Raw genomic sequence first — 19,901 nt, 5'->3', positions numbered from 1 at the left:
TAAATATTTAAAAATGATTGCATTGTGAACAAAGCGTTATATTTACTTTACGTAGTCCGCCACGTTAGGCCATTAAAAAAAATTATTATTTTTTACCTCAGTGATTTTTCAATATGATTTATTTTATATTCCGTAATTTAATTAAAATTCTTGCACATAATTATAGTCATAGAAATCGATGTTTGCAAGAAAATAGAACCAAAACATTTCGTTTTTAAAGAAAATACTTTATTTTAGTCTTGTTTATAAGTTAGTCAAAATTATTTCAAAATATCAAAAACATTTTCGCTGCTTTAGGAAAACTACTAAGTAATTCGATTTTGTAGATATCATGTCGTGAGGAGTATTACAAACTACAGATTTCTTTTCATAAACTTATTTACCGCTGGCAAATTCAAATAGATGAATGGATGAATGGCAATGAGAGAGAATGAAACGAAATTTTTAAGGAATTGAATGAATACCTAACAGTTTGTGTTTTGCTACGAGAGGGGGAGGTGTTCGTCTCGCCGCAGTCGTATTTACGACCCGTGCCGAATACTTAGTAAAATGTCTCCTAAAGCAGGAAACTTTAAAAATCCCTTCTCTAGACCATGGATGACTGAGACAGGAGCAGCGGCTGCGGCGGGAGGTTCAGGTTCCATTGGTTTAAAAGGCGTAGTAGCCGGCGGAATAACTGGTGGCATTGAAATTTGTATTACATTCCCTACCGAATATGTTAAAACCCAATTGCAGTTAGACGAAAAAGGTCAGTATAATTTTAAAAATGTACCATAAGAAAATTTTGATTCATCAACAGTTTCATTAAATTATTAATTATTTAGTATTTCACCATTATTTGTTTTAATTATATACTATCATAGAGTAGACAAGTTAGTTTTATTTAAAAAAAAAAAGATCTATCAAGGATTAATTTGCATAATAGAACAATTGTTTCATTTTATCTTACGTTGAATTTTACTCCTATCAAAAATAAGTTTTAGAATTCGAGGTTAGAATGATTAAAACTTCTTACATATAGGTAGCAAATTCAAATGCGTGATAGAGTGAACTTTGATCTTAGCATGGAAAAATAATGATAATCTGCAATTACACATTTAAATTAAGTTTTATTTTTTCGTAGTTTAAAGTCCAAATGTAGGAGATCAACACAATTAAATATAAATGTTTAAAAAAAATAATCAAATTCTATATGTTAAACTTTCAATTAGTGTATTCTATATTCAGTCTACTAGAGGCAAAAAATAACGACCTAAAAATTATTAATTTCAAATAATTCTAACTAGAATCTACTTGGTTAACAATACTTATTTGGGCTTTATTGTGGCTTGTATAAAGTTGTTTTTACACTGTAACTATTGCAATGTGAAATTGTCTTATTTGCATTCACAGCTTATTAGAATTGATAAGATAAAACAAAATGCCTACTTGTTACAGCTTACTATAATCATGTTATTCTTATATTAAAATATACAAAGACAAAAGTTAAGCAATATTTTGTTGTAAAACTTAAGTGACAATTTGGTTGTAGTTATTAAATAATATATGTTTAATAGAATATGTGTTATATTAAGTACATAATACAAATAAAAACTTATGATGCAAACTTGCACCATACAGCATATTCTGAAGAATTTAAAATTTTATAACATTGCATATATTTGTATTCTAAAGATGGTCTAAAATTGATTAATAATTAAGAAACTTATTCTGATTTATTATTAAAAAATAAATAATTATTCTTTGTACTCCAAAATCATATACAGCTTTTACACCATACATAAAGTATTTAAGAGGCTACTCAACATAATTAGTTTTAAAATAATTTCACTCGTGTAACTTTGAATGTTATTGTAGATTGTATTTTAAAATAATTAATTTAAAAAAAAGCAATTGTGTTCTTCTTCATTAACATAAGGTTAGTTGTGGTGGCCTCTGTAGCATGATAAAAAAACTATTGTTGTTTATGTATTATAAAAAAAGAAATATGATTATTAACAAATTTAAAATGACTTACAAACTCAGTACCTTATTTCTTATTTTATCGCTAATTTTATTTTTTGTGCAATGTGTTTACTTTTGCATAGCATTATGACATTTTAACATTACAATAGTATATCTGTTGGTTTGTTTTGTAATCACCAGTTTCTTCCTACTTATTGTTCTCACGTCACAAGAATGTGATTATTCTCTTTTGTAGTAAACAAGTGGTAAAAGATTATACAAATTTTCATTAACAACCATCAAACTTGGAAAAGATCAAATTGACATTTTTGTGACGTAAAATAAGTCGTAACATTTTTTTATTAAAAACATTAATTTAGTTTAGGTTTGATTTTATAATTACGATTTATCTTCATTTAATCAAAATTTTAAATTCACGTCACAGTAACTTTAGTCTCTCGTATATCGTTATTTATAAAATGACATCGATTTTTTTCCTGTTACGTCGATAACGGAAAGGTAAAATCTAATATTTACAAAATAGCTATTCTCGTATAACCGCTATTTTGTAAATGCTTCATAAGAAATCGATTACTAATAAATTGTCTATTATATTAAAACTAACTGATCCCGCAAACGTTGTTTTGCAAAAAAAATGATATTTTAATTTATAAATAAAAAATAAGGGTTGATTGTAGAGGGGTGAAAATTTATGGTTGTATGTATTCTTGAATGCTGTATCATAAAAAAATAAAAACTAAAAATTTCGTTAAAAAAATAAAAAAAAATTTTTTAGTGTGAACAACCTTTATCACTTAGGGGTATAGAAAATAGATAGTAGCCGATTCTCAGACCTACTGAATACGCACATTAAATTTGGTAAAAATCAGTCGAGCCGTTTCAGAGAAGTTCAAGTTCGAACACCGTGACACGAGAATTTTATATATTAGATAACCACTTATAATGATTCTATAACAAATTTAGAAATTTAAATTATTTATCTAGAAATAACGACGTTGTGTTTTTAGACGAAAAACTTCGTGGCAGGGTTTTTTTAACTATTTTATTATTTAAAACAAACTTGTGGATCAAGTTGACATAAACTCCCTTTTTAGTTTAAAAGAATTTTCTCAAAAACATTTTCATGTCTACTTTGTTGCCATCGAAGTGATGCGAGCCGATTAAACGCTTTATGATTGTGAAAACTGTCCGATACAAACACATTATCTTCTATCGGAATCAAGTACACTTAGTTTTTTTTTTATCTTAGATTATAAAACTCTCTAAAAGTTTCCATATTTTAAAAATAGATATACGCAACAAATGATCAATTAAATTATCTTTCACGAACATAAACTAACGAACATCGCAATACTTTTAAAGTAAACATCGTCGTTATTAATTGAATTCTTAGTTTAAATATGTATAGATACATTTATAACATTTTTTTTTATTTAGACAGACGAAAATATTTTTAGATTAAGATCTGTTTTCGTTTATTTTTAGTTTTAAATCATATATTCTTATTTCAGGTGGCACCAAAAAATACACGGGTATATTCGATTGCGTGAAGAAGACTGTTAAGGGACATGGCTTCTTCGGACTTTACAGAGGACTTAGTGTTTTATTATACGGATCTATACCGAAGTCAGCGGTCAGGTAATTTAAATATTATTTATATTAATTTTCTATTGTCGAATTTGTCGCACTATTTACCAACGTAACAATTATCAATATATTGTGCTTTAGAAAAAATTTATTTTAAGAAAAGAAATTAAACAATAAATAATACGTGTCCATACTTTTGACCCACGCGACCAATGATATAATAGTCGAAGTCGAGATTTTAGACCTATGTCTAGAAGATAGTCATAACAACATCTATACTTGTATATCAATTTAATTTATATAATAATCGTAATATATCTTAATAATCCGGCGAACTGTATCGGTTATTTTCAATTCTCTACCGATCTTATTTCTGATTTGATCGTTTGGAGAAATCCCGAGCATAGCCCTCCGTGGCTTTAAATATTTTTAAATTAAAATAACTAAAATTATTCTTTGTAAATTCAGTGATTACATGTTATTAATTAATCAGAAAGCTAAATTTTGATATAATTAATATATTATAATAATTCACTACACCGAAAGTCAATTGACTATCCGTAAGCTTCGCTCCTGGGAGTCAATTGACTGTCCGTACGAGTAGTCAAGTATAATTCTTTAAATTGTCTTCCATCGCGTTCACACTTCAACGCGTTAACCCAACACCCGGAGACTCCGGGACATATTACCGGCAATTATTCCTCGCGACACGTGATACGGTAAGCCCATTGAGACATAAAGACTACGTTTACATAACACTAAGTGTAAACAAAACGATGACGTCGTAGCTGCGACCATTTCAAAAGCGTGTTCCAATTTCGTCATCACTCGTGGTAGGAATGTGTTTGTGTAAACATTCGTCCGCATTGCCATTTGGGTACCCCAAAACTTGTCAATTTTTATTATGTTATAACAAAATGTAGGTAACACTCATAAATAAACAAAACTAAAGTTTAATATGTTTATGTACTTGTAGATTCATTTTGAAATCAATATTCATTGTAGTAGTAAAAAAATTTAAAGACGTAGTTATTTCCCATCACCTGTATAAAGTGATCATTCTGAAATATGGTTCAATAATATTTTTTTTTCTATTGGAATGCAACAGATCAAAAATTTCTGTCAATGCAAAAAAAAAAGTATTCACGGACGATAGTAAACAATAATTATTTTTAATATATAGCAATCCGTGTTCCTGTCATTCTTCTATGTCGGATATTTGAGTAGCCGTGTCACATTTATAATAAAATATTTAATTACAATATCATACAAATATACTTACAATATATATTGTCTATACTTAACTATAAATTTAACAAATAATAGATAGTAAAAATATATGCAAATTTTTATTGACACACATATACATGGTGATTTGTAAAAGCTGTACGGGTATGAATGAATACGTCTAATTCCAATCTTTTATTTCCAATAGGATTGCGACAGGCCAAATATTTAAGGTAGTATTATACAAAATCTCTAGAGACAGATAGTGAATATCAATTTATTTAAAACGCTTTTTCTTGCTGTCTTACATTATTAATTAATAATCATTTTGTATAAAGGGACATATGTTTTCGCTAAAACAATCTTAAGTAAGCACTTCTGTGCCGATGAAGTACACCCTTGAAAGTGTTATGTACGTAGTCACATAAACAGCCTTTGTATGCCTTGTTGATGCTCACAAGTACGAATTAAAAATATTAATAAGTGACTCCAAAAACTTCCACTTGACATTCTTATAAACTTGAACACTTCTTATCTTCTAGAGTGCACTAGAATGAATCTCTTTGCTTCTTCGCTTCTTCATAGATAAAAATTTTAAGTTTTAAAAAATAATGGTTGTTTTTTTATTGCTATTTCTATTTGACTTTTGCTAAAATAAAAAAAAACACATCTTTCTTGTATAAAAGAGAATCATAATACATTCTTATATCACTATATAGGCAATAGTCTGCAAGTGCTACTCAAACCGCTGCACCGCTCCTTTAAAAAACGCAGGGAGGAGAGGGCCGAGGAAAAAGTGCACCAGTTCTGTTGACTGATCGAAGACAGCGGCCAACACTCCCTTCCCTCCTCGTCTCGCTGCGCGCATACTTAAGTTGCGGTTTCGGTAGCACTATAGTAAACTCGCGTCTTAAATATGCACTGTTTATTTCGATTAATTCAAATTTAACACTCGCTGGTAGTTACGGATGTCGGATATGGTGGCATATGGAAATAAATTTGCATAGCTAATAAAACGTACAATTTTACATATTTCAATGTGCCCCATTTATAAAATCGCGTATTTTAGTAGAATTGTTTATTGTAGGATGAGTAAATACGTGTTTATATATTTTGTAAACACCTAACCTAACACCTTATTGAAAGTCGACCGTTAAGACCGGACATTGTAGCGATCTTTGGGGGAAGACTATATCTTGCGGGGGGCGGGGGGGTTACCGGCTGAAAAGATGTAGAATATTTGAAAGTGAATAAATATATATTGTACTGGTGTATTAATTAAAAGTGGAAGTTAGGATAATTCTTAGTAATTTATTTGACTGTGATAAATCTTAAAACGGGGATCTACACATAAGCCCACATTACAATTTTTGCGTTCATATTTAGATTTCCGTCTTTTGCCATTTGCATTGCAAACAACGCACCTTCTACTTCGATTAATTCCTAATTATTTATAAATTGAAAGTAAAATGTCTTTCGGTCAAGCTTACCCTATTGCGGTGATACTTTTTATATTTTAAATATTAGTTTTCAAATACATACTATACTTTCGAAAAACTGTTTTTGTGTAAAAGCACATTCAATAAAATGATTGTACCCTTAGAGGAATTCAATAACAATGAAATATAAGGGACGGCAAGTGGATACCACCTAAATGCAGCACTGGAATAATCGGCGTGTCCAGTGGAAGCCGGCTAATTCCGGCACGGGTAACGAAAGGGTTAACTATGTGACGTATACATGCACAACATTTAAAGTTCTTTCCACCAATTTTTAATGTACGGTTTACACGATCTCGAATGCCCCGTCATGTAGGCATCTAATAACGACGATTATTTTAAGTCCTCAGTACTAAAGATTAAAAATCATCAAGCATTAACAAAATGACTACGCATTTCAGATTTAGTGATCGTACAGTGACGTCAGTCCTATCAGACTATCATGATTGAAGTTACCACTGCGTGATGAAAGATAGTAATATGATTTATAGTGCAGTGAATTTAACAGTAAACCTAATTCATTGTACATAGTATAAGACGCTAAATTTGTTCTCTTATAACACTGGCCAGTGTATCTATCTGTTTCTATTAAAAAGTTTAAGGTTTAATTGGACTATTCATTTTCTTTTGTTAACACAGCATATTTGACACATGTTTCACGAAATAAATACTATGATTAGTAAAAAGTTAACACATTAGTAACATATTGTTTACATGCCAAAACATATATACTTATATATAAATTAGTGGCGCACACTAGGGCCAATTTGGTGTTCAAAATGTTCACCAATCCTTTATGCGTCTGAGTTTACGTATATATAATGAAGTTTTAACAACATAAATTATACTTTCCTTTTCTTAGTTTTGAATCTAAGATCAAAACTGTGTTATTAATAGATTTTATTATAACTTTCAAGAATATATAGATCATCGAAATGTTTGAAACTACGTTGTTTTATTTGCAAGCATGATATTATTTAGTAAATATCAAACATTTTTAAATTTCATTTATATATGGTAACTGTAAAGTTTCTGGCCTGCTCTTCTCAGCATATTGGTATTCCTAGATTACTATTTACATTGTTAAAAAAATTGACATATGTTTTCTTTCTTCCGCATCCGTGACTCCAGCATACAGCAATTAATATAATTTAAATAGAGAAAGTCGACTCAAATATATATGTATATATCCTAATACTTTGTAGAAATTTTTATGAGAAAAAAGAAAGAAAATTGCGGAAGATATAACACGCGCTGCAAATTTATATTGTCGGTTAACACCTCCATCGACCAGTAATTTTCATTTACAAAATTTATTTATTTGACATTTAAAGCAATACAAATGAAATAATTAGAAAAATTTTCAATCCGGTTTAATAGTAGTTTGTAGCGGCCCTAGCCAAAGGTTCTCAGGAGCTTTACTTGATATAAGAGATCTAAGGCTAGGCGCTCTCTTCGCAGTACCACCTAAAACCCAAGGAATCTGTGCAGCAATAACAATCCGGTTTAAAAAGATGTTAAATTTCTTTTATTGTGTCCTAATATACAAATAAAAGGATTTGTTATACATGTATCGTAGAAGTCTACGTTGACTCGATATATAAATTTAAATAAACATTATAAAGATTAAATCAAAGCGAATCTAAAATATATCTACGAGATCAAATACCGCAAAGAGGAAATCGAACATCGAGGGAAAATAACGTACTATGCTTGGACTTTTCTATACGAGATCAAATGAGGATGAAGAGATCTGAATCTCATATAGCGAACAAATGTTCGTTGGGGTTTTAAGTTTCTGGATCGTAGACCACAAACCGGCAAGCACAGCGTAAGATGTCCCTCAAGGTGGACAGACCTTGATAAGCTTGTCAAAAAACGGTGAACGCAGACCGCTTCTAACCGGTCCTGATAAAAATCCACGTATGAAGCCCATCAGTGGGCGACCTACGGCTGAAATGAAAATTGTAAATAACGCTATACGAATATTAAGAAGAACAAAGTATTAGGAATATTTAGTACGCTTAGATACGACAATCAGTTCGCCTCACGACACGGCATAGTGGCACACACGCACGCACTAATGACCGATAACGAAGGTCCGTTATGTCATACCTCGCGAACCTCGTGCCTTGTGATAATTCCTCAATGACATAGCGGGCATATTTGCAATTTGACACGCTTGTTTACAATTCAAACGATCAATTTTTAGCATATAGCTAGCATAGCTATATAGCGTGAGCTATATGAATGAATCTTATTTTTTTAATATGCTATAATCGCTCGGAATATTAAATGTGTTCACGTGACGTTATTGAATATTATTGTTGTTAATGTAAATAGATAATGGTGAACGTAGTTTGAAAAGAAACAACAATTTTTTTTTACAACATGTGGTTAACATAACCCGTTTAATACAGTTTTGATTCATTAATATAATTATCTATGTAGATCATTTAATGATCATATGTATGCCTCATGAGAATAATGCTGGAGGAGCCCAATTTGATAGAAGTAGAATGAAATAATGGCTTCCTTCGACTTAAAATGAAACTACGATGATTCCAAACACGCGTTGTCTGAACGCATAACAAATTGGGCCTTTTTTGTGATCGCTTTTATAAATATCCTTAATCCATAGTATTTCCAGGCTTCATTACCACTAAGTCTTTTTCGCTATAGTAAAACCTACCAACCCACATCTCTAAAAAAATCGTTAAAAAATTAAATTTCCAAAATCGATTAAAAATATTTTTATTCTCAAACGTAATACGCATATTCTTATATCAAAAACCAAAAAATCGTATACTGATTATAATTTTTTTTTATTGTTCATAAAAAAACCTTTTTTGTAATAATATTATTTATAATCAAAATGTTTACGTGTCTTGTTCGATAATTTATAATAATGATTGAATGAATCTACATAAATTGACCTTCAAGTGTTATGAAGTCTACAATGACTACATAATACTTGATGGCCGTCACGATTGGAAAGAAATGTAATATATTCCCAAATATGGCGCACAAATAGTGAAGAGTATACATACGTATTTGTCTTTGCCTATATTAAATGTTGTAAGTTCAGTTTGTTAAACTATATCATTATCGATACTTACATAATATTGGCAAGTTAAAATGACAGAGAGCAGTTCGCCATACGTCCTAATATTCGACGATATATTACTTCGGATACTGCTGTATCGAGCGGGGTTCGAACCTGAACAGACCAGTGCATGGAACTACAGCCTCCTAATTGCCATCTACGAGTATCTCTCATTCCAGTAATCAAAAATTTTTGCAAGTTGTCACCGGCAATGTGACCGAAAAACTTGCAAAATAGGTTTCTTGTATTTTGAAAGCGTGTTAGAAATTTGATCTATAGCGTTTCTTTGAAATGCGACTGATTCATAACGCTGGTATTTAAATGTAGTGCCAGATTTCTATAAAAACCTTTTTTTAAATAAAAAATATTGAGTGGCTCCATCTCAATCATCATCATAATGTCAGCCGATAGACGCCCACTAATCTTTGAAGGTGCTTTATACCTATCATCTGCAAAGCCCATGCCTTGCCTTCTCTGAAGATCCACACAATGGCCGCTTTTGCGCTGCTCGCATCCAGCTACTTATTTTATCGACTATAGGCAAAGCATTTGTCCTTTATCTTGATGTTAATTGATGACGAGGTCTACGATGCTACGTGCTTGCCTAGAAGAAACCTATTCACTCTTGACTTGAAGACTGCCAAGTTATAGTTAGTTGGAAACAACGCTGGTTGATAAGGAGGTTTCTGTTCGCACTATAAAAAACTATAATATATAAGTATTAAAACGATTGGTGTGGGTTGAAGGGATTTTAACCATACGTGAATGTCGAGAATATATGCGTCTCGTTAGCGTATGGAAGAAAAGAGATGAGAGAAGTAATTGATGTAACTCCGACGGACTCCCTCTAAAATTCAATCTGTGGACTCTTTCCGCGCCTCTTGTACCGGGTCGTGGTCGCCTCTCGAGATCGAGATCTCTATAGAGTATAAATATTCAATATAAGTAACGTAGTTCAAATCTTAATAATGGTATACCATGTTTTGATTTTATTAAATTGCATACGACATCGGTATATCCCGTCGGCAGGAAAATTTGTTATTATTTATTTGGTATTTTCCTTCTACTAATTCTATTTAGATTAGTTTTGCGCGTTCGTACAAAAATAAATAATAATATAAATAAATAATAATACTGGACTAAATGCTCAAACAAAAACTGTATTAGAGTTATGTGGTGGATTTTAACAGGTTCGGTAGGCAATATTAGAGACAACACCTAATGAGCTGGAGCACAAAAGTTAAAATTGAACTGCTTGGATGAAAGATAGACAATTTATTTTAAAAGTCATCCGCCTACGACTTCAGATACACCAACGCCGCAATAAATTATTTGTCATGCGAATGAAATAATTTTTATATAAAACTTTCACCACTCATTTATAAATATTAAACATTGATACAAAATTGATATATGATAGTATTTAATTGCATATACCATCACAGCACTAAAGATTTAATACAAATCCATAAACAGTAACACATACGTCACTTGACGCCGTTCGCCATTTTTTTGAAGGTTTTTTTCGCTACAGTTACGTTGGTAATAGTAGGTAGTTAGGGAATGGAAAATGTTATTGGTTATCAATTTGCCGAACAATGACACATTTGTTGTAATCTCTCAATTGCTGTCTGGGAGACCTTATTCGACCCTTCCTAAAATATCACACGTCGGATTTATTTCTCATCATCTGAAAATACAAATTGCCGCTGACGACTTATTGACAGCTCTATTCTTTAGGCAACTTGTTCCACAAGCGTCCAACGTGAAAAGTAAATGATTTGAATTAATATTATTGCGTTTCAATAATCACGTAGTAATTCTAGATTGACCGACTACAGTAGCCACATGCGGGGACACCTCTCACTCGATTTGCTGGGTTTTAACCGCAAATTAAATTATTGCCAACACTATATATTTAATCCCGTTCGGAATGAGTTTAAGCGCAGTCCACTTAATTTTTATATTCGAGCGGCGTGCAAAACACGCTTTTAAAGGCATTAATTTTTCTTTAACGGCGATAAAACTATTTGTTCTTTTAAGAATGGTACGTTCTATCCGTATAAATTGACAATGAATAGTTTTAGAAACTTCCTCATAGACGTTCTATATTCAATGCACATATGACTTTTTTTAGAATACTATGCAACAGGGGTGGCCAAACTGCGGCTCGCAAGCCACATGCGGCTCTTTGAACGTTTATTTTTTGGCTACAATTGATAGTCGAATTATTTCAATATTTACATTTATATGGACTAAGTCAGCTGCTGGGAAATCAAAACAAATTACTGGTGTGAATAATTCATCTTAAGCAGTAACGCAATTTATGTATTATTAGCAGTATTGTTATATACGTCTGCCATTATATCTAACTTCAATACACATATTTTGTACTTTTGTTTGAATAATTTCAATAAATAATATTTATGTAAAAAAACATTCTTTTGAGTGTTTTAAATGCGTATTCGATTGCGCCTCGCAAAACATTTTAAATTTTGAAAAAAAGCTCGCACTATCAAGGAGCTGGCCACCTTTGCCATATAACATAATATAACGAGACAAGGGTCCCGAGAGACCCTCTTATATCAACACTATACTTTGTGCTTTGAGATCTTAAACATGACAATATTTCAATATTCAAGATAGTAATAAATAAACGATGAATAAACAAAAAAATCCTAAATTGTTCTCACTGCGGGAATTTACGAGTTTCACCGGTTTTTTTCACTTTTAATGAGAACTCTTAACTTTATTTAATAACTTAATGAGCCTGCCAAGAATAATTTTCACGACCACTGTTGGTCGTGTGGGTAGGAACGCGACTTGCTAACAGTAGTAAGTAACAGCCATTGGCCATAAATGCTCATCATACATCAGATGGTGCCTAGAACAGATAGCTTCTGCGGCCTTATGGTTTGGGAGTAGAGACCACAGACCGTTATGCACAGCTTATTACGTCCACCAGAAAAATTGACAGACGTTCTTACTAAGATCAATCTTATTGGAATCCATGATGGAGGCCTAAATATATATTATGCACATCTCTACTTTTATAGTGCGAACAGCCAAGGAGTAAAACAACTTCAGGTCTCGTTGTGTCCAGCCAAAAATAACTTTTTTTTAACCCCGTTTTTAGGGCCTCTCGTTCAATCGTTGTCATAAGTGGACGGGGTCTATATTTACATTATAATTTTTCCTCATAATTTTAAGTAATTTCAATACTCATCCTTCGTCCTCCTCAATGTCTTCCACTCTTTCCTCTAATTACCTTCACATCTCTCATTCCTTCCCATACTTCACTTAACTATAACTTAAGAGCCAAGCTAAGAGTAAATAAGTTTCTTATAGACATGTTTGTACCATTGTAGACCTCACCGCTTTACGTGAAAGAGAGGTCAAATGCTTTGTCTATAATCGCTAAAAAATATGGTCAGCTGTGGACATTCTACCGTTGAAATAAAGATGATGATGAATTGATACAAATTACATATATCATATGTATATTATACAATATGGCAATAAAGTGAAATTACATTTAAATTTATATATTATGGAATATATTAGTGTAATGGCAGAGTAATTCCTTTAAACGTTAATTACTAGTGTGTATACTAGCTATCTAATCATCTTGTTCGTTTAATTGTATTTTTTTACATTGACCTTTTGTACCATCCTTAGCAGGAGTCTATGTTCTTTCATAAAGATTTGTGGTTTACAAGATTATCTTACTTTTGATATTTTCGTTATGATCAAGAGAGGAGACCACGGATTAGCAAACGTATTGTTCGACGTCTACCTGTAAGTTGGGCAGACGGCTTTAACAAGATCGTCTGTTTAATAGCAATCTTTAACGTTTATTTCACAGATTTGGCGTATTTGAACAAGCTAAACTGTACATGGTAACAGACAGTGGCACTTTGACGACCACGGGTAAGCTGGCGTGTGGGTTGGCAGCCGGCGTCGCGGAGGCGGTGTTCGCTGTCACTCCCATGGAGACCGTCAAAGTCAAATTCATAAACGACATGCGCATGGAGAAACCGAGGTTTAAAGGATTCTTCCACGGCGTTAGAACTATCGTGCGGGAGGAAGGTAAGTTTGAACCAGCTATAGTACATATTATAGTACGATATTAAAGATCATTCTTCATTATTCAACGCACAGTGGTCTTGACTTTCTTCTTGAGAAGTTCCATATTTACATTTATCCTTGGCATTCGGCTAGAGCCCGCCGAAGGTTGCTTGTTGTTGAACTTGTTGTTCGAGACTGCCGCACCGACAAACTAATCAGATCTTCACTTGGAGCATCATGTAATCATCGAATATTTTCGCAGTTTTGTTCTGGTTGTAATAAAATTGTACCGAGAACAAAATTTTCGAAGAACCATTAGCTTTTAAATACGCTTCGATCGCGAACGCGTTGTTGTTCTGACCAATGTGATATGGTGATTAAAAAACCCGTAAGAAGAATAACGAAGCTAGTCTCCCGTCCCCCGCCTACCACCTTACAGAAAAATTTTAATTTGAAATCCGAATTCTACCACCGGACACCTGTTTCCAAGCAGCAGCCCTTATAAAGTGAAGAAGAACCGGCCAATAATTTCTGGCAGTACAAGTCACAAGAGTAAATAGTAAATAATAATTGATTATAATATCGATCGTTGAATAGAGTACACCATACAATGACAGGAAATTACCTATGTATTTACTACTTGAAAACTTTTACAATTATTATCCTGTATATGTATATTATCTGTCCAGAATTCAATTTTTGATCACTATTTATAATTCTAACAAAAAATAGCAACTGTTTGGTACTTAGCTATAGAATTAATACAGAATATATTTGTTAGCGCGTACACCGAGAAATGTAGAGATAGTCGAAGGTGTACTTGATTCGGCCGCACGCGACGAATTTATCTATAAAAACCGCGGCCGCAGTTACGCCATACTGATTATTTTTATACAGCGATGAGGATAGCTATGATATCTTATATCTTTAACTCTTACAAAACTCACCGATTCAAGGTTTTGCTTCTAATATAATTATGCCAAAATAAAGTTAACTACACAGGTTGATTGGTTATAGGTGTAAAAGTTTTAAACTGGTGAATGTATAGTTCATTTACGCTACCAATTAATGTTTGGTACACAATATTTAAATTCAATTGTTTTCAGAAATAATGAATATTGTAATGTTTTAAAAATTCTTAATACTACAAATTAAAGTTTACTATAGTTTACTATCTGTCCCTGTTGAATTTATACCGAAATTATTGGCCTGTCGCATTCCAATGGAAAAAATAAATTAACATAACCTACACCTTATACAGAATGTTTTGAACCTTTGTGTTGACAATGAGCTTTAAACTTTTTACGTCTATAACCAATTAACATGTCTACGTTGTAATATATTTTTACATTTACTTTCGCTCAATGTACATTAATTTAAATTACAGTAAATGTTTAAGACAATACAGGCCACTTCCTTCAGATCCTTTTGGAAATCTTCGGGGAAGACCTAAGTCCAGCAGTGGACAACCTACGGCTGAAATGATTATGATGACCTTGGGATCATCTCCGACAGAACGTGAAAAGATTAGATAGAGTTCTTTTTTAATTGGCCAGTTCTAACAAGTTTCAGTGTCACCCTATCACCAGTCACCCAGAATGAAGACAGATTTGCTAAGGCCAAACAAAGTGACAAATTGCACCGCCCACCAGCCCGCTGATAAATGCGTATGCGGCAAATAATGCGAATTACACAACTGCCACCGTCAAATCACTCAACACGTCATCAGTTTCACTCATCTTTAGTAGTTATGTTACACAATGTGTATGGATGCCCCGTGGAAGGGTGAAACACGCATTTATCAGCGGACTGGCGGGCGGTGCACTTTGTTGCACGACTACCACTGCATATGCGGAAGTGGCTAAATATTGGTCCTTTTCTTACTTATGGTTCAAGTTCACTCAGAGAATAATGGAGAGTGGTATGCTCGAAACTAAGGTAACCAAGGCTATGCTCGTGTCTACGTTGCGGGATCGATCGGAAATGATCAGATCCGCAGTACAATGTTACTTACGTAGCTCAAGGAATTGCTCTTTTGAAGGGACAAAATGGGCCGGGGAACATCGGACAATCAAAAGCCGTTGGTGCCGAAAGGATTGCGAGTGGTAACCTTGAACCGGCAGACGTAGGTAGGTCTTCAACCAGGTGGTAGACCGTTGACACAGTTAAAGTTGCGGGAAGTCTTGATCATTGTGGCCTTCAGAGGTCTATACCGTATAAGGATGACATAGTAATGAATAGTTGTATGAACATTTATAACTCTTTGTTCTAGGTATTGGCGGAGTATACAAGGGAGTGACGGCAACCATCATGAAGCAGGGTAGCAACCAAGCCATCAGATTCTTCGTAATGGAATCGCTGAGGGACTGGTACAAAGGCGGTGATCGTGACAAGCCGGTGCCGAAGTACATCGTAGGACTGTTCGGCGGTGTTGCAGGTGATAAAATAAAAATATATAATATCAATGTTGCCAACTAAAATTTAAAGCACCTTTTTTAACATAACGAGTTCCAGAATAGATAGAATTTTCTTTGAATTTAAAAAAAGATTTATGAATAATTCTTAATTTGAATCTTATCTATATCTTGATTTAAATTATAACGCGCAAGTCATATCATTTACTTTTAGACTGTATTTCACTTGGTAACATGTTAGTGAATGTGATGTAAAAACGAAATGTGGTCAACTTATTACAAACTGTCTTGTCAGCCCATAGACGACCACTGCAAGGTATAGGTCTTTTCGAAAGATATCTATGAGGGGATTAGCCATAATCACCACACTTGGCAGGCGTGTCGGCGATCACAGTGAGGTATAATGATATGCAGAGAACGCTTCTACCTATCTTCTGGATACTTGTAAATAAGCATTGGCACTCCTATATAATTAATACACAAAGTATGAAATACGTTACATTGTATTCAAGGGAATCGAACCCGCGAACTAATGTCGCAAGTCTGTGTCATTTACCATAAGTCAAACATTACAAAATATATCCGGTATTTTTTTAAAAATCTACGGAATGTAGTTTTTAAATCTACTCGTCGATTACACTAATGAAATTGTAATTTGCGAAAGAAATTACATCATATAGCAATCCCCTCTACACTGTAGATTAGTTACGCGTTATAGGAAAACGCGCCTTACGAACATTATACGATAATGTACTATCTTAAACCCGTATAACACTGCGTACATATAATTTACATATTTTTTTTATTTAAAGGATGATTAAAATTTAATTTATTTAATTTTACAAGAAGAATAAACTTAATTATAAAAAGTACAAATCGCTATAAATTTCACAGTACAGAAAAATAACGTTACAGACCACCGCGTTATACGGGGGACATATAATTGAAAATTACGGAAACAATATAACTACCGTGTTGTAGAAAGAAAACCTTAAATGATTCAAAAATTCCGTTATCGTTATATTTGTGACGACCTATAAGTCTTTAGGTTTCTTCCGATAACAATTGAACTAGGTCAATGGAGTTATTTATTGCAACTGGAATTAATTCAGAACTCGTCTTGTGAAGCTAGGGTAAACTAATAACGATATATTATCTTTGATATGGAAGCATATTATATTTAAATAGAGAAGTTTAATTTCATTTTAATTGCGAAAACTTATTTGTGGATTTATTTAGTCATAAATGTACCAAAATAAGAAAAAAGTTTTTTTATTTAAATTTAAGAAATTGTATAGTATTTTATAGTAGTAGATACACAACGCTTGATTATTAAAAAATTTTGAGGGTAGACGCATAAAAAGTGATGAAACTTGTTTGTTGGTAAGTAAAAAAAATAGCGTTGCGCTAACGGCACAGAATGAGGATGGCGTAAATACGTCAGGAATCACATTTAGTGTAGGTTGTTTTATTTATCATTTCAAGTATTTCAATCCCGCAACCCTTGAGTCCGACGAAGCTGTAAAAGTCAGAAGCTAGCAGCGCTCTATATAAATATAGCACAGAATCAATTGTCAGTATTGAGTTATCTCAAGACGTTTGAAATTTTTATATTAAAAGTGTTATAATCAATAAAATCATATTTATAACGGCGGCAAAGATGACATAGCACGTTTTTATATAAAAATACTATCACTCCTAAATACTTCTTATGTAAATACCAGTAAATAAATTTTCGAAAAAAAAAACAATTTAGTCACTTTACAACTATCTGATAGCGTTCACTAGCGTACTACTTATTATACTCGTAATTAATAAAATGTTAAACTATTTCGTATAGTATATTAGTTCTATTGCAATAAATTGAGGCATTGTTCGGTTATATGGAGCACGCTCAAATTGGAATGTTAAATGTGCTAATGCTGTCGAAACCACTACCGCGTTTTAAAAAAGCAAGTCGATGTGGGGGTAAATATAAACTAGAATATGAGCGCTACCGCTGCGAGCGTTGAATCGTCCACTCAAGAAACAGAGTGGCCTATGCTCCTTCCCGTCCTGCCGAGCACATGCCTAAGGCGCGGTACAGCGGTTTCGGTAGCACTTTAAGTGACACTCGAAATCTGTGAAATAGTAGCATGTAGCGGCCCGAGCCAAGCTTCGCTACCTTACTGTTGGTCTTATACTAAGCGCCATTCCAATAAAATAAAGTCATGCTTTTGTAAAACTCCGTCGGAAGGCTTTAAAAAGAGTGACCTACATATGGTTATTACAAGTTAAGCGTCTAAAGCGCGTTACCGTCTCAAATGCCCGAAAACTTTAACTAATGGAAACGGCCATCTTCGTACAGCAAAGGCGGTCGGTGGAGGGTCCGCAACCATCCTCGATCTCACTTTTACATCTCTCGCACACTAACCACCTACACCCGTACAGTTAATCGTACAAATGTATCCGATCAACTGGCGTCTTATCTGCCTAATAAAATTTATGATAAGTTCGCGAACCCTTTCGTTCTGCGAACTCTGTACTGACGAAGCTATACTCAGCCGCATAAACAAAATAAAGAAATGACGATCTTAAAAAAAAATCAACTTTCCGATGAATAATGTGTGTAAAACCGTTCTGAATGCGTTGTCTTAAAGTCCTTCATATATGCAATGGTCATAATGATATGGAATATAAAAAATATGATTTGTGTTATCTGCAGGAGCTGCGTCGGTATTCGGTAACACGCCAATTGACGTCGTTAAAACGCGTATGCAAGGCCTGGAGGCCGCGAAATACAAGAACACATGGGATTGCTTCATCAAAACATGGAAGCACGAAGGACCGCTTGCCTTCTACAAAGGTACTGTGCCCCGTCTGAGTCGCGTCGTTTTCGACGTCGCTATCACATTCACTATATACGACAGTATCATGGACATGTTCAACTACGTATGGAAGTGAAGTTCCTTGGTACAGGGTGTGGAATTTATAAACGGGTGATACATAAATGCTTCAGTACAAATGTACTGCTTAAGTGAATATATGCGAAAAACTATACGGTTCCATTCTTGCGGTGGAATAAAATGACGAGAATATTGTAAACAACATTTTTAATATTCATTATTTTAATTGATTGAATTATTAAAAAGAATTGTAACGGCCGTTTATAAGTTGCTAAACATGTCTGTATTTAGTTACTTGTCATAATTTTTGTACAAACGTTTGTGTGTGCTGCGCTTGAAAATTTTTGTTTTATAAAATTTTTAGAATTAAGAACAAATCAGTGTTACATATGTCAAAAATATATTTTTGTAAGGTCTGCTTACTATTGTTTTTGTCGTTGCTATGTATTTATGTTATTACAATAATATTTTTTTATTGTTTATTTATTAGCTGGGTCTAATGTGATTTTTATTACGAGTATTTTGAATATTTATTTTTAATTCATTACAATCAATTATATTTATTTTGGTCTAACCATAATCAATGTTGACTTTGTATAATTTTATTTAGTTGCTAAAACTATATACTGGTAAATTTGTTAAAAAAAAAACAAGATGTTAACTGGACAAAAATATCCAATAGGAAAATATCTGTGCAGGAATATTGTGACTATATTTTTAATTTGTGAATGAAAAGTAATTCAAATGGCCAATTTTTATTTTAGTTACATTTTCAGAAAATGAGAGATCATCTTGATACAATAACTTATTGAAAAGATGTTGTCTTCAAATCAATCTAAAAATATATTGCCATCTTAAAAATTAAGTTAACGAAAAACGTGACGGTGGGCTGTGTTTAGTATAATTTTATAAACAAGTAGACACAGGTTTTCTATTCACCACTTCTTCATTCCATAGTCTTTATCAGTTGTGATTTAGTTGTAGAATGGAATCATTTATACACAAACTTGCTTTTAAAATGTGCATTTTTCTATTCAACAGGTTTCAGTTAAGATCTCTTTTGTTATGTATTAACACATAAAATAAATGGTAAATTTTTTTAATATTTGTATTTAATTTCAAAATAAATTTATTTTACAATTTAAATTAT

At 32.8% G+C, this 19,901-nt stretch overlaps 1 protein-coding gene across 1 annotated transcript; it reads left to right on the top strand.

Annotated features, from left to right (window-relative positions):
- Positions 1-482: 482 nt before the first annotated feature.
- sea (scheggia) lies at positions 483-19,841 on the top strand. Its single transcript, XM_068767413.1, has 5 exons — positions 483-748; positions 3,477-3,603; positions 13,250-13,473; positions 15,725-15,889; positions 18,571-19,841. Exons 1-5 carry the CDS (start codon positions 550-552, stop codon positions 18,807-18,809), a joined length of 954 nt encoding a protein of 317 aa, XP_068623514.1. The 5' UTR covers positions 483-549; the 3' UTR covers positions 18,810-19,841.
- Positions 19,842-19,901: the final 60 nt, after the last annotated feature.

The sequence above is a fragment of the Battus philenor genome, unplaced genomic scaffold (genome assembly GCF_028537555.1).
Source record: "Battus philenor isolate CCGP_79_NKW_IND1 unplaced genomic scaffold, ilBatPhil1.0.hap1 SCAF_23, whole genome shotgun sequence".
Classification (NCBI taxonomy): domain Eukaryota; kingdom Metazoa; phylum Arthropoda; class Insecta; order Lepidoptera; family Papilionidae; genus Battus; species Battus philenor.
The sequence above is the reverse complement of the archived record's forward strand: the minus strand, read 5'-3'. Positions and strand labels throughout refer to the sequence as shown.